General features: G+C 39.2%; 1 protein-coding gene across 1 annotated transcript in view; it reads left to right on the forward strand.

Moving 5' to 3' along the window:
• Nucleotides 1–9,361: 9,361 nt before the first annotated feature.
• The window catches only part of ACSF2 (acyl-CoA synthetase family member 2), a 67,496-nt gene continuing 59,730 nt past the window's right edge, over nt 9,362–17,127 (forward strand). The window contains exon 1 of the mRNA XM_058171379.1: nt 9,362–9,744. Within this exon, the coding sequence (XP_058027362.1) occupies nt 9,377–9,744 (368 nt within the window). The 5' untranslated portion in view covers nt 9,362–9,376. The remainder of the gene's footprint in view (nt 9,745–17,127) is intronic.

Genomic DNA, 17,127 nt, shown 5'->3' on the forward strand with positions numbered 1-17,127 from the left:
GAATCATTGAACAAGTCAGCTCAGAATTCTCACTCAAGGCACAAATAATCAGGCACAAATTATCCTACGTTGGATACATTGTACAGGTAGTTCTGGACTTACAACAGTTTGTTTAGTGACCATTTGAAGTTACAATGGCAGTGAAAAAGGTGACTCATGACCATTTTTCACACTTATGACCATTGCAGCATCCCCATGGTCATGGGATCAAAATCAGATGCTTAGCAATTGACTTGTAATGGCTGCGGTGTCCCGGTGTCATGTGATCCCCTTTTGCATCTTCCTAACAAGCAAAGTCAATGGGGAGCAAAGTCAATGTAAAATTTGTTACTACCAGTTCTGTGGGCGTGGCTTGGTGGTGGTGGGTAATGTGAATGGGTGGGCGTGGCCAACTTTTTTTTTTTTACTTTTAAAAGCATTTTCCTACAACCTCTTCGGCTGAAAAGAAAAAATGCTTTTAAAGGGTTCTGACAATCCCAGCTGAGTTGCCTGATCGCCAGAACCTTTTAAAAGCATTTTTAGGTATTTTTCGGCGGAAGAAAAAATGCTTTTAAAAGTAAAAAAAAAAAACCCTCTGATGATTGCGCGGCTCAGCTGGACGGGGGAGGGGGGGCAGGGATTTTTGTTACCGGTTCTCCAAACCACCCACTGCCATCACTACCGGATTGAGCAATCCGGTCCAAACCAGGAAGCATTTCACCCCTGCTCAGTTGTGATTGTAAGCTGACAACAACCTATATGAGAAAATTCTAATTGCTGGGCAAGGTGGAAAGAAAAAAATGAGGACAACCAGCAGCAAAGTGGATGGACCTAGCTTTTGGCTACAAGTAGTCTCAACTTACAACCATTTGAAGTTACAAAGGCACTGCAGAAAGTAACTTACGACTGGTGTTGACATTTATGACCGCTGCAGCATCCTAATGGTCACATGATCAAAATTCAAGCGCTTGGCAACTGGCCAGTATTTATGACTGTTGCAGTATCCTATGGTCATGTGATTAACTTCTGCAACCTTCTGAAAATCAAAGTCAATGGGGAAGCAGATTCACTTTACAGCCATGTTACTAATTTAAGAACTGTAGTGATTCATTTAACAACTGTGGCAAGAAAGGTTGTAAAATGGAGCAAAATTTACTTAACAGCTGTCTTGCTTAGCAATTGAAATTTTGGGCTCAGCTGATCATAAATCAAGGACTACTTATAATCTGAAGGATCAAGTTGGGGATAGATTGTTTTGAAGATAATCTATATAGTCGCTAAGAATCAACCCGATTTGACACATAATATATATTACTATAGATTTTCTTCAGTGTAGTTTTTGTCTTTCTAAAATTATCAGTAGACCACTTCTGGGAATTAGTTCAGATAAATACATATGCAATCAAGCTCCTTGTATATTGGTTTTCTGACTCATTGCATTCTTGGATCTATGCCATAAAATCTATGTTCAGACCTTTAAAATTATGCAATATTAAGGTCTGGTACTTATTGTAAGAGAAACTTAAGTTCATTGCCTTCTAAAGAGCAAACATTATGACATTTCTTTGAATTTCTTTTTACAGCCTGACAGTATAAGAGTTCTCTAAGGGTACAAGCTAACTAAATCATTCCTTTTTACAGTATTAGAACTTTTCTGTCCAAATTGCATAATCAGACCTAAGCAGAAGAAACAAGTGAAAAATGCCAATAATAGAATAATAAAACTGATTTGTTCTGGAATTGATACTTCAGTGCATCCTGAACATGACAGCGAAGTCAATCTTAGCCCTAAATCCACTCCTGTTCATATTTCATTAGACACTTAGCTAAAAGACCATTTTAGATCAAATAAAAGCAGCAACTGCATTCAAGAGAGCTGTTCCACTCTACAAGAACCGAAAGGAGAGTCAGGGCAATCTCATCACCTCACAAATCAAGTGCTTTCCTCCAATTAGAGTATCAAAGCTTCACAGATATATTTGCCCAGATAATGTGACCGTTTTGATAATTATGACATGACAAGAGGATAAGAAACAGGTATACAGTATGCTTTTTGAAATATAAATTCAAGGAATTGATTATACTGGTAGTCCTCATTTAGCATTCACTTGTTCAGCAACTATTCAAACTGCTGAATAATAAGAGTTAGTTATTCACAACATGTCCTCATAGTTGTGTCTAGAGCAGCATCTCAAGGTCACATGATTGCCATTTGCCACCTTCACTACTAGCCTCTAACAAGAAAAATCAACTGAGATGCCAGCAGGAAGTCGCAAATGGCGATCACCTGACCATGGGATGCTGCAATCATAAAGATGTCACCTAACGATGTCAGCTGGGACTGCTAGAACAGCCATTTAGCTCAGCACATTCACATAATGGTGTGCCTTACAACTGCATCATTTAGCAACCTAATTAACCTGTAGTCAAATGTTTCAGGTAGGATTGAATGGAAATGTTGAAACTCTCACAATTCTAGTGTGTTCTTTTGACATAGTTGGCAAAGCATCATAAGAGAATTTTTCACTACATTGTCTAATTGTTAATGTGTAATCCACTGAAGCATTCTATCTATGAAGGTATTGATTTTTTGACCCACATTCTCTATCGTCATTATTCCTAATTATGCATTTGTAAAATATGAAATGTATCTAATAGCACAATTATAACCTGTTCACAAAACAAGATGTCACTTTGGGTTGGCTCGGAGAGGTCTTTTCAGGTTGGTTGCTGTTGAATACTGGGATCTTCCAACCATAATTGAACAAGAACTCTCTTATATGTTTCATTATTTCCTTGAGGCTATTATTTTTACTTGATGGTCAAACTAGATCTTGCCAATGTGCATATCCAGAGACTAATTCTAAATCACAATTCTGTACAATGTACAAAGAAAACTGGGATTGATATCACCAAGGAATACCAATATAGAAAAACAAAGCGTGCAATTTGTAACCAAAAAGTAATATCTGGATCCAAACACAGGCTTTTTTGAAGTAATACAAGTAGTCCTGGACTTACAATCGTAACTGAGCTTGGAAATGATGGTTGTAACTCACGACAGTTGTAAAGTAGCTCATAGCAGTAATAAAGTGACTGCCACAGTCATAAAGCAAACGCCACCGTAAAAATCCCAATGTTGTAAACTGAACCCATTGTTTGCTATGGGCATTGTAAATCATGATCACATGACTGTGGGTGGTTGCTGAGTGCCCAAAACATGATCATGTGACTGTGGGAAGGGGCAGGCTATCAGCTGCAACTTTTGAACTGTTGAATTTTGAACAGTCACTAAATGACCAGTCAGAAGTCAGGGACAACCCATATACTACCATCCCTTCTTTTGCAAGGAATAATTAAAAATATTTCCCAAATTGAGGCTAAGTCTTGCTGGGTTTTTTTCTCCCCAGCTACCACCAATTCACCCTTCCCTCCCCACCCACCCCCAATACTAGTCCTTCTCTCCCATTTGGTCCCTTCTGAACCACAATTTCAGCTGTTCTTTTCTTTAGCCCATATTGTGAGGATGAAGTGTGATCATTTCTATAATTAGGACCATTTATGTATGTGTTCTTTGTTCAACAAAGTCTGAAGTTTTCTGATACTCTAATTTCTCTCCTGAAGATAAAATTACAGGTAGTCCTTGACTTGCAGCCATTTGTTTAGTGACCATTCAAAGATACAATGGCAATGAGAAACGTGAGTTAAAACCAGTCCTCTCACTTACAATCAACACATCCCCACAGTCACATGATCAAAATTTGGACACTTGGCAACTGGAATGTATCTATGTTGATGGCGGCATCCCAGCATCACGTGATCACCATTTGTGACCTTCCTAACCAGTTTCTGATAAGCAAAGTCAACGGGGGAAGCCAGAGTATAAGATGAAGATTGTGGATACTTTTTATAGTAATAACATGAGGCAAGTGTGGCGAGGGATTCGGCAAATTACCAACCATCAACTGACCAGTGTCATCTCTGCTGAGGGGAATCCTTTGTTGGCAGAGGAGCTGAATCATTTCTTTGCTTGCTTTGAAGTGGAGACATCAGAGACAGCTAAAATACAGCCACCAGGCCATTGTAGCCCCCACCTCATTGTGGAGGAACAGGAGGTGAGGAGCATTCTGAGGGCTGTGGACCCTAGAAAGGCTGCTGGTCCTGATGGCCGAGAGTTTAAAGACTTTGCTGATCACTTGGCTGGAGCCTTTACCAGAATCTTCAATCGGTCTTTATCCCAGTCCACTATTCCATCTTGTTTGAAGGCCTCCACCATTGTTCCAAAGAAGTTCCCTATCAATAACCTCAACGATTACAGACCAGTGGCCCTCGCTCCTATCATCATGAAGGGGTCTGAGAAATTGGTCTGACGGCACATCATTTCTGGTCTTCCACATACATTTGATAAACACCAGTTTGCATACAGAAGAAATAGATCTACAGAGGATGCTGTAGCCATCACTCTTCACACTGCTCTGACTCATCTGGAGCAGCGGAGGGCTGGGGCTATGTGAGGATGCTTTTTGTAGATTTTAGCTCTGCATTTAACACAATACTTCCACATAGACTAGTGTCTAAACTTATGGATCTTGGACGTTCTTATTCAATCTGCCTTTGGATTATGGATTTCCTGTTTGGCCGCTCTCAGTGGGTCAGATTAGGTAATCATATCTCTTCAGCCCTTATTCGTAATACTGGTATACCACAGGGTTGCATGTTCCTTACTCTATACTCTTTATGTACATGACTGCATTCCCACTCATGTTAGTAATATTATTACTAAATTTGCAGATGATACAACAGTGGTGGGACTCATCTCCGGGGGGGGGGGGGGATGAGTCTGCCTATCAAGATGAAATGGACCGGTTGCTTTCGTGGTGTGGAGACAATAACTTGGTCCTTAACACCAATAAGATCAAGGATCTTATAGTGGACTATAGAAGGAATAGATCAGACATCCAGCCTTTGCTTATCAATGGAGACTGAGTGGAGCAAGTGACCAGTTTTAAGTTTCTGGGTATTATCATAAAAGAGGACCTGACCTGGGACATTGCAGCAGTGGTCAAAAGGGCCCACCAGAGATTATACTACCTGAGACTTCTCAGGAAACAACAACTGAATGGAAAACTGCTGGTGACCTTCTACCGTTGCACCATAGAGAGTATTTTAACTTACTGCAACTGTGTATGGTTTGCCAATTCCACAGTGGCAGATAGGACAGCACTCCAGAGGGTTAACATCATTGCCCAGAGGATCATTGGTTGCCCTCTCCCCTCTTTGGAAGAGCTTTATAGCTCCCGCTGCCTTCAAAACATTCTTAAAGATCCATCTCATCCTGGGCACCCTTATTTTGAACTATTACCATCTGGCAGACAGTACAGGATAATAAAAACAAAGATAAATAGGGTGAAAAACAGCTTTTATCCCAGGGCAGTAGCTATATTGAATTTATTTATTTTATTTTATTTATTTGATTTTTATACCACCCTTCTCCCGAAGGACTCAGGGCGGTGTACAGGCAGAATAAAACAAACAATACAAAATACAATTAAAATGCAATTTAAAAAACTTATTTAAATTAGCCTGACAATTTAAAAATTTACCATACACTAAAAAACCCCATTTAAAATTAATAAAATTTGACATTTAAAATTCAATTTAAGCCAGCCCCGCGCAGATAAAAAGGTGTGTCTTCAGTTCGCGGCGAAAAGTCCGAAGGTCAGGTATTTGGCATAAACCTGGGGGAAGCTCGTTCCAGAGTGTGGGAGCCCCCACAGAGAAGGCCCTTCCCCTGGGGGCCGCCAGCCGACATTGTTTGAATTCTACGGCATAGTGCAATATTAATGCAATATTGGGTTTTCAGTTCAATTGTATAGAATGTAAAGGATGTGTGTTTGTGTATTATTTTTATAGTTATAATATACACCAAAGATGGCATTTAATTTTGTTATATGAGATGCAGTAAACTAAACTAAATTAAACTAAACTAAATTAAACTAAACTATTATTCAGTGATTTTTAGTATTTTCATAAAATATGTAAATTTTGAAAATGTAAATTTTCTCCCAAGCAAATTCTACTCAGAAAGCTTTGTATTGCTCCAGCATACCATCTTGGGAAAAAATGGCCTTGACTAAATATAGAATTTACAAAGCATTCTTTGTTAATAGAAAGAGGATTTATGTTCCTTTGCTTGATAATTCTATTACCACAATCTTCACTGAGTGCTTTTTTTTCAATATTTATGACTGTAAACATTTTGGGGTGTGTATGTGTTTGAGTTGATTTTTATTTTACAATGTTAAAAATACTGGATTATTTTCCTATAAGAAATAATTATTTTGTTGATATGATACAGGTTATCTAGCTTAGAGTAAAACTGTCAGAGTGGTCATTCGTTGGCTTTACAAATGTTTCACTTAGCAACAGAAATTTGGGATTCAATTGTGATCATAAGTCAAAGACCTCCTGTACCTGGCTAAAAATTGTAAAAGAGGTAATCATAACTACCTGGTGATTGGAATTTTGGGAAGTTTTAAATTCACAAGGTAAAGGTAAAGGTTCCCCTCCCACATACATGCTAATCATTGCCGACTCTAGGGGGCAGTGCTCATCTCCGTTTCAAAGCCGAAGAGCCAGCTGTGGCCGGCATGACTCAATGCCAAAGGCGCATGGAACGCTGTTACCTTGCATTTTTATGTGCTTTCAAAACTGCTAGGTTGGCAGAAACTGGGACAAGTAACGGGAACTCACCCCATTACACGGCAGCACTAGGGATTCGAACTGCCGAGCTGCCAACCTTTCGATGGACAAGCTCAACATCCTAGCCCCTGAGCCACCGCGTCCCTTTTAAATTCATACTGGTCAGAAATTCCAAGTGTGGAAATCTCAACACAATTAGGGATCACCAAGTCGAAGGAAATTGAATTAGAAATCTTATATGAATTATATAGGTTATATAATTATAGTATCAGTAGTTAATTACAAGTGATACTGTTGCTCATTACAACAACGTTTTGTAAAGTTCACGAAGTATTTTGAGGAAACAACTTGTAAGAAATTATGCATATGTTCCTCAAGAAGCAGCTTTTAGAGGAATTAGGCTAGTAGTTTTTTTTCCTCCCAGCCTGGGAAGTGTAAGCTTTCTTTCTCATATTTCTCAGCAATATTTATGTCAGGGGGACATAAATTCAATTCCTGGGAATTGAAATCCATATATTTGGAGATTCCGTTGCTTGAGAATTCTATTACCACAATCTTCACTGAGTGCTTTTTTTTCAATATTTATGACTGTAAACATTTTGGGGTGTGTATGTGTTTGAGTTGATTTTTATTTTACAATGTTAAAAATACTGGATTATTTTCCTATAAGAAATAATTATTTTGTTGATATGATACAGGTTATCTAGCTTAGAGTAAAACTGTCAGAGTGGTCATTCGTTGGCTTTACAAATGTTTCACTTAGCAACAGAAATTTGGGATTCAATTGTGATCATAAGTCAAAGACCTCCTGTACCTGGCTAAAAATTGTAAAAGAGGTAATCATAACTACCTGGTGATTGGAATTTTGGGAAGTTTTAAATTCACAAGGTAAAGGTAAAGGTTCCCCTCCCACATACATGCTAATCATTGCCGACTCTAAGGGGCAGTGCTCATCTCCGTTTCAAAGCCGAAGAGCCAGCTGTGGCCGGCATGACTCAATGCCAAAGGCGCATGGAACGCTGTTACCTTGCATTTTTATGTGCTTTCAAAACTGCTAGGTTGGCAGAAACTGGGACAAGTAACGGGAACTCACCCCATTACACGGCAGCACTAGGGATTCGAACTGCCGAGCTGCCAACCTTTCGATGGACAAGCTCAACATCCTAGCCCCTGAGCCACCGCGTCCCTTTTAAATTCATACTGGTCAGAAATTCCAAGTGTGGAAATCTCAACACAATTAGGGATCACCAAGTCGAAGGAAATTGAATTAGAAATCTTATATGAATTATATAGGTTATATAATTATAGTATCAGTAGTTAATTACAAGTGATACTGTTGCTCATTACAACAACGTTTTGTAAAAGTTCACGAAGTATTTTGAGGAAACAACTTGTAAGAAATTATGCATATGTTCCTCAAGAAGCAGCTTTTAGAGGAATTAGGCTAGTAGTTTTTTTTCCTCCCAGCCTGGGAAGTGTAAGCTTTCTTTCTCATATTTCTCAGCAATATTTATGTCAGGGGGACATAAATTCAATTCCTGGGAATTGAAATCCATATATTTGGAGATTCCGTTGCTTGAGAAATGCTAGTATATATCCCTCAATGTCTATAGAAAGTTTTTTTTTAATTTAAGAAAAATCATATTCCAAAATTTTGTAAATTTTCAAATGGAAGCATCACATTTCTTTGATTTTAGCTTCTGGAAAGGAACAGTATCTTAAGAGATACTGCTTTGTAATGAGAGGAGTTGTGCCCTCCCAAACAAATTAGAAGGTACCACTTCTTTTTCTTGGTTGCCAGGATATTAAAACATTTAAGAAATGCACACCTATAGTAAAGACACAGATCCTATCAACGTGAAGGGTTAATTACAAGTGATACTGTTGCTCATTACAACAACGTTTTGTAAAAGTTCACGAAGTATTTTGAGGAAACAACTTGTAAGAAATTATGCATATGTTCCTCAAGAAGCAGCATACAGCCTCTCAGAAGTATAGACTGTATTAGAGCAGCTTCTCTTTTCCCTGAGGTAATTTGGGAAGAGTGCCTTCTGCCCCTATAGGTGTATTTGGAGGCCTACACAAAGGCACCCTTTTAGAGACGGACGAGTAAGCTTCCTAAGGACTCTACTACAGTATTCTTGATGAACGTATCTTTTATGTACACCGAGAGCATATGCACCAAGACAAATTCCATGTGTGTCCACTTACACTTGTCCAATAAAAAAAATCTATTCTATTGTATTCTGTTCGCCAGCCAAGCGCCTCGGACGATCGCTGTTTAAGAAAAGCAGCGCCAAGGAGCGCTCGGAGTCCCCCTTCAAGAAGGACCCGGCCATTCCGTCTGTTAGAAAGTCTCGGACAACCTCTTTGGACCCTCCAGATGGAGCGATGGAAGACAAGGTCCCATCTTCGCGGGAAGACCAGCTGCTTCTCCAGCCTGTTCCGGGACTCGAAGTGGGGGGAAGCTCCTTCTCCCTTGCAAGGATTAAAAAAAACAAAACAAAAAGCAACACGCGTTGCCTTCTTTGGGTTTGGTGCAGGTTGTTCTTCTCTTCCCTCTTCCGTTTTTTTCAGAGCCTGCGAGAGCAAGCGGGCGCTCAGCGCGGGAGGACACCCCCGCCTTAAGAAGCAACCTGTCCCGGATTCTAAAGCTGGGCTTCTCCACCGTCCCAGCAGAACCCAGCCTGACAGAATGGCTGGTCCCAAAGAAGGAAATCACCGCCCACTTTCACTTTTCTCGCTGACGCGACAGAGCCAAACTTGGCCCAAGCAAGCGCCCCAGTTCGGGGAGCGAAAGCGCAACGCAGCGCCGCCCCTTCGCCCGCCTCGCCTCCGGCTCTATCTCCGCGTTCCAGCTGCAGCTCCAGCCTCTTTTCCCTTCCGCAAGTGTCTGAAGTCAGAGCGGGGATCTGACTGCTGCTGCTCCTGCTGCTCTTGCATCTGTAGCGCGAAGGGGAACCTCATGGCTACCGCCACCGCCTCGCTCAGAAGAGTCGCTCGGGAGCTGTTGACCACCCTCGGGGTGACTCGAAGCAGCCACCGGGGCGTGCAGCAACTCAGGTAGAGGACGAGGGGAAAGGGGGTCCACCGAGCCGCGAGCTCTTTGGAAGTCCGAAGTTGAGGGGCAAAGACAGAGGGCGGGGGCAGGTAGAAAGAGGACAAAAAGAGATGGAGGGTGGGTGGGGGGAGAGAGAGATTTGAGGAAAGTATTATTTGAATGTTTTGAGAGGTATATTTGGGCAGGAGTGGCACCTGAATAGATGTAAGAAAATGGGGATAGAATTGCCAGAAAAGTTGGGTGAAACAGCCTGGAGGAGCAGGAAGCAAACTAGGGTGTTGAAGGGATGTCTATTCAGGAAAAGGAAGAAATGTCCTGACCTATTTGGACAGCATTGGCAATCTCTGGCAGTTGCAAAAAGCTACTGGTATTTAATTCAGTGACAGGTTAGGATATGTATGGTGTTCAGAAAGAACAGTAAATAAAATACAGGAGTTTGAACTCAGTGCATCTCCCTTTATCCAGGATTACAGAGAATTCCCTTTGCTCCTTTTATAGCCCTGTGTCAGTTGGCCATAGATACTCTTCTAGTTGTCCTCAGGTGCTAGTGACTTCAGTGAGACATCCAGGAAGTTCTCTTGGCAGCAGTACCAAAGTCGCTTATCATCTCTTCTGGTTTTTCCCCCCCCAGCGTCCCAATGTACTGCCCAATTTTGGGATGCCCTTTCAAGGACTGCAATTCTACTTAAACTTTTTGACCAGCCAACTGTAGCTACGTGCTGCCACCTGGGCTGACTCATATTTAACCAAGCTGGTGTTTTAATTGAGTCCCTGAGATATATAACTTCCCTGTTCATTCTTGCCTACAGTATTACAAGAAGTTTGTCTCCCTTATATCCACATCCCACAACTCGTAGTGGTTAGAACTATCTAAAATTGGATTCCTAATATATTATGGATTATAATACTGAAAGGCTAGTGATTCTAAATTTAACAGTGAAGAGATCATAAAAAAATAAAATGCTGAAAAGTAGGTAGAAAAGTCTGTGTAAGAATGTATTTTGCAGTCTTCCCATGACTGCAAATCTCTTCTCTCTCTTTCTCCCTTTCTTTCTCTCTCTCTGCCCCAGCTCCCCCTCTCCCCCTTTTTATACTATTTTATTTCTCTGGTCCGAGTAATGGATTTTGCTTTAAAAATCCCATGACTATTAGCAACCAGCCAATTTTTTATAGCTGCAGGCAGGCAACTTGAAACAGCAAATTCTTCATGCCCTTGAATTTTGCCTTCTTGTACATGCTAAACGTTCTAGGAACAGGTTGCTGCTGATTTCTCAAAGTGCTATTTGAAATTACAATGTCGTGAAGTGACGAAATCCTGTTGCTGTGGAATGCAAGATAATTGCTTGTGTTGAGTTTGTGCTTCAGGTTAAGATATCACTGGTAAAAAGCCACTTGACTTCTGGCCCAAACAGCCAAGGACATTTTATGAAGTCAGTGCAGGATGCTTATTTAACAGGTGTCAAGATGAAGTCAAGATCAGCCAAGATAGCTAAAGTATTATTTGTATCAGAGATTCCTAAATTTTCTCAACTCATGGTCCCCTGAGTAATTTTTTATAGCACCCCTAAGTTGTAGTTCATGTAGCCAGTGTTTTCTGAAGACCCTATGGTCTTTCTATGATCACGTAGCCAGCATGACTATATGTTGAGACTATTAACTTCCCATCAAAGTGGTACCTATTTATCTACTCGCATTTGCATGCTTTTGAACTGCTACAGATAGGGGGGCAGGAACTAGGGCAAGTAACGGAAGCTCATCCTGAGGCTCAGTGCTTAGGTCTCAAACCCAGGCAGTCAGCTTTCCAATTGACAAGCTCACCTTCTTTAACTGCTGAGTCATCCTGCCCCCACAAATAAATAAAGGGATTATCATCCTATTATAATTCTCAATCCCAATCTGTTAAACAGAATTTGGAAGCACTTCTTTTGCTGCTGCTGATGGACAACTCATCCAAACATAGTTTGACTGGTAGATAGCTAATGGGATTTTGCAATGATATATAGTCCTGTCAACCCTGAAGCTGACCTGACTGAGGCCATTTTGAGGCTTCAGGGCTGCCACAGCTGGAGCTAAGGGACAGGGAGGGGGGAGAAAAGATAGCTAAAACAAAACACTTTCTCTTGGGAACCAAGGATGTTTCAGCCGGTGCTTGGAAGGAGGGGACTGAGGTTACCTAGCAACTGGACTGTATCCTGATTGGATCATGTAACTGATTGTTTTGAGAAAGTGAAAAACATTTACATTTAATTAGGTGAAAACCTCAGGAACATTTAGAATTGGTTTTCACCAGCCTGTGCCAATATGGCTTACCCAATAAACCTATTCTTTGAGGAATTTACCTGCCTCAGAGTTTTGTTTGCTATGGGTATGTTACTTGGAACCCTGACAATTCTATTATGTGAGTTTAGTGGTATAAATTTTTTTAACATATACAGTGGTTTGCTATTATTCTAATATATTCCTTCAAAAAAGCCGTAAAAATATTTTAGCGCTGTGGAAAAGCAAATAGTAATAGCATTTAGACTTATATACCACTTCATAATGCTTTACAGCCCTCTCTAAGCAATGTTCCCTCTAATTTTTCACGAGTCTGAGCAAGCACACTAACTCCCTGAGCAGTCCCTTGGACCACTGTGAGCAACATCAGACGTGCGGGTCATGCCAGCATCGCATCCATTCAAGTCACATGATTTATTAAATCCATTCATTTATTTTATTTATTTATTATTATTATTATTTTATTTTATTTATTTATTTATTATTATTATTTATTATTATTCATTTATTAAATCCATCCATTCAAGTCACATGATTTATTAAAAGAATCAAACAGATTCGGCTAGCTAAAAGTTTTAGCTAGAATCGGCTAGCTAAAAGTTTTAGCTAGATTCGGCTAGCTAAAAGTTTTAGCTAATCAACGTCATTTGACAGGCGTTGATTAGCTGCGCAGCACAGATTTTCTGTGCGCGGAGACCGTGTCAGCAGTGCGCATTTGCGCACGCGCGCAGTTTAGAGGGAACAGTGTCTCTAAGCAATTTATAGTCAGCATATTGCCTCCAACAATCTAGGCCAGTGGTTCCCAACCAGTGTGCCGCGGCACTAAGGGGTGCCGTGAGATCTTTTGAGGGTGCCGGGAACTTTTGAGCTACGGAGATTTTAAATATCTATTTCCTTATAAGGGTGCCGGGAACTTTTGAAAGGCTTTCCAAGGGTGCCTCAAACAAGAAAAGGTTGTGCCTCAAACAAGAAAAGGTTGGGAACCACTGATCTAGGCCCTCATTTTATCAACCTTAGAAGGATGGAAATCTGAGTCAACCTTGAGTTGGTTAGGATTGAACTGCTGACAGATGGCAGGCATAGCCTGCAATACTGCATTCTAACCACTGCACCACCATGGCTGGAAGTAATACATAATAGTGAAGTAATATATGAGTAACAAAAACCTACTACAAAGGTTATGTAATGTTTTATCAAAGCCACACTCAGGTAGTTTTGCTACAAGGTGCTGTTCCATTTCCAAAGAGTTTAATTTTCTATATAATAAAGACCCTCTTGCAAATTAGACATAGAGCTATCTGAATGGGTAGACGATCTATAAAACATACTCAATAAATTATCATCTGGAAGCAGCTCTATTGCAAAAGAAGGATGTTATTCTGTATCTTTAGGAAGCAATATCAGTCAGTCCAGCTTTTTGCATCTATTAAAAATCTTTTTTCATAAATCTTTTTTCAGCACATCTTTAAAAGTGCAGCTTTTACTTTCTCTTGAGAATACCTGTTGATTTCCATACACCTGAGAAATTAGAATAATTGGAGAACCTTTAGTGAAATGCACATTTCTTTAGAAAGAACAGTTTCCTTTTTCATCCATGTTTTCATTGTCTCCTATACGCAACTTTTTCCTTCGCCTCCTCAGTTTAAAAATTTGGTTTCTGTGCCAAGTCAAAGTACTGCCAGTTCCTAGTTGCTTCTTGCAATCAAGGTCCCAAACTGGGGAAAAAATATCAGTATCAACTTTCCAGTATCTGCTTTGGGCCTAATATTGAAGGGATACTAAATGTCTTTTTACATTTAGCAACCTTTGAAAATGGCTTAGTTGGTGCTTTAAGTCACTTTCAGCTTCAGCAGGAAGAGCTGGTTCCGTGAAATGGAAAGAAGCCATGGAATGTCCCTCCAGTGGGGTAAAACAACTCATCAATTTATTTTGTGAGTTTGTTGTTTGGTGAGTTTGACCTGAGATAAGAAAGCAGGAAAACCTACTGTATTTGACAACAAATGTCTATATTCAGATAGATTCAAGAATGCCATGGGGCGGACCAAATAGAACAGAATCAATTTCTAATAGAGCAGGAGACAAAATTATACACACCAGCTAGTGAATGAGAGAAGAAGCAATAATTGAAATCGCTTTTTGAAGTTTCAAGCGCAATACACATTAAAACTTTGTAAATAAATGTTTCCAGACTTTCTTTTCACAGGTGGTCCTCAACTCTCAACCATTCATTTACTGTTTGAAGTTACAACAGCATTAAAAAAAAAGTGACTTACAACCAGTCCTTGCACTTGTCACCATTGCAGTATCCCCACCATTATCTGATCAAAACTTGGGCTCTTGGCAACTTGCATGTAATTACAATGGTTGCAATGTTCCAGAGTCATGTGGTTGCCATTTGTGACCTTCCTTACTGATAAGCAGTCAGTGGGGCAAGCTGCATTTGCATAACAATTGCATAATTCACTCAACAACTGCAGTGATTTTGCTTAACAACACAAAAAAATGCCATAAAATGTAGCACAAAAAATACCATAAAATTGGGCATGGCTCACTTAGAAAGCCTCTTGCTTAGCAACAGAAATTCTGGTCCCAATTTTGATTGTAAGTTGAAGACTACCCATATTTTCAACAGTGCAGCTTGGAACTGAGTTAGCAATACCTAATTCTTCTAATATTATAGGCACCGCAAAATAAAATTTACAAACTTCATAAAATGAATCCTTAATAGAAGGTTTATATGCTATGGAAGATGTTTCTGAAAGTTTTACTTAGACTAAAGAATTCAGCTAAATTCCTAAAGTTTATAGTGGTACTTTGCCCTAACGAGAAGATTAATTTATTATTGCCACCTAAAAGTCAATTATTCAAAATATTACTTATTACATCTAGACCAGGGATGTCCAAACTTGGCCCCTTGAAGAGTGGTGGACTTCAGCTCCCAGAATTCCCCAGCCAGCAACTTGCTCATATTTATAGCTCATGCTGGCTGGGGAATTCTGGGAGTTGAAGTCCACCATTCTTCAAGGGGCCAAGTTTGGACACCCCTGATCTAGACAAAAGAAACAAGCATGCTATTTTTAAGCAGAATCTAGAAAGTTCCAGTGTTTATTTCCTCCCCTCATCGAACTTGAGGCAGATTCATTCCCTTAAGTGCAAATGCAGTAGACTGGTCTGCCACTAGAGGGAGATTTGGGATTTCATAGGGAGAGAAGAGGGGTGGGAATTACTGAATGAGGATCTGCCTGGATATGTCATCTAAATTTATGCATGTCTGATTAATAAGATCTTTGATAAGATTAGATCATTGCTTATAGGTGATTGCAGCAATCAAGTAAAATAAACAATGCTCCTTAACATTTTATTTATTTCTTTAATTTTTGACCATAATTAATTGATCGGTAGATGGGCAATTTCTCATTAGATGTATATTTAGGTTATTTAAGTAGTATTCAGCCTTTTTGCATCTTAAGCCACTAATCACATAGTTATGAAACTATGTGAGTTCCCTAAAGACAGTAACTGAGCAGCCTTCTTTTTCCAAGAAGAAGAATATACTGTATGGTACCGAAGTTATGCTTCTGTACTACATTTATCGTTTGTGCCAGATTTTAAAGACATAAAATCTTTCATCATGTTGTTGAGCCTTAAGTGGAGTTGAAGCAATCTTTTTCACTGCATGAACTGTTTTCAGTAATCGCAAACCAAAAATGTAAACTAATAATCAGGGAGAGAGCAAGATAAGCCAGGCACAATTTTATATTATTTTCTTTGGGCTTCTGAGCCCAGGCCAGTCCAGGTCTCTGAAAAATGCTTTGCTAAGATATTCTATTGGTTTGCTATGTCATAATCGACTGGAAAGAGCAGCATTGCCTTTCCTTGCTGGATTCTTTCCCAGTTCAGCAGGGGTGTCATGTTCCATCTTAACTTCTTGTTCAATCATATTTTGCAGGATTGCAAAACACTATTAGTTGTCCTGTCTTAGGAGCCACCCACAGTTTGGTATTAGATGAATAGCTATATAAATGTTTTAAATAAATAAATAGTTTACAAGCATCTCACTCAAACAGAAACACGCACAAATGCTTTTCTCCTTAAATTTCTTCTGTTTTCCGAGATACAAATTCAAGGGGGAAAGAGAGGGGGGATGTACAGACGCTCAAGAAGATTGTGCAACATAGCTGTAGCAGATACACCATGTCTATTAATACAAGGAAATTATGTATGTATGTATGTATTTACAGTATGTATAATATCTGTTTTTAAATCTCTATTTATTTTTATTTATTTTTTATGTACATTTCAAAAATGTATATGGTGCTGAAAAAACATAATTTTAAAGTGTCCATAATTTTTTATACAATATGTTGCCAAAATTCTTAACTCTTATAGCAACACTAAAATCCCAGTATTCCTCGTCAAATAATGATGGATTATTATTTTGTCCTACAACAAATTTTAAGAAAGGCTATATAGACACTAGAATTATGTCCTCTGTCCACATAAGTTATGGTCTACATATGTCCATTGTTTACCAATGTCTAATTTCTCTGCTAGAAGTAGACACTTAAGTTTTTTACTTTGGAATTTCTCTGTTCATTATATATAAAATTAGGGGAGTGTTCAATTTTCTGTTTAATTATGGATAAAATATTATTAAACATCTTTTTCTAAAAATATGTGAAAAAATTAATGTTACATTTTGAAAGTTAGATATCTATTTGCAATTTCCATCACTTGTTTTGCAGTGTTGAATTAATTACTAGAATTACTTATTAGAATGTGGCATTTCTTCTACATTTGGCCATGAATTCAGAACAGAATTCTTGTGGAAACTTAAAGACTTAAAGAAAGAGTCTTTCTTTAAGGCTTGTATCTGATTGAATCTGTAAAATGATTGCAAAACAAACAATTATGAAGCTATACAGTCCTGAATATAATGTATAGTACCGTAATAAATTCCAGAGTCTGGGATATTTTATTACCCACCTCTACCACCTCTATTCTCTAATTCTGGTATTTAGTGAATATGCAATGTGCATTTTGTTTAGTACTGTTCTTTGACCCTTTTCTGAACTAATACTTGTGTAGTATCCCACACACAAAGAACA

This window comes from Ahaetulla prasina, chromosome 2 (assembly GCF_028640845.1).
Source record: "Ahaetulla prasina isolate Xishuangbanna chromosome 2, ASM2864084v1, whole genome shotgun sequence".
In the NCBI taxonomy this organism is placed as follows: Eukaryota; Metazoa; Chordata; class Lepidosauria; order Squamata; family Colubridae; genus Ahaetulla; species Ahaetulla prasina.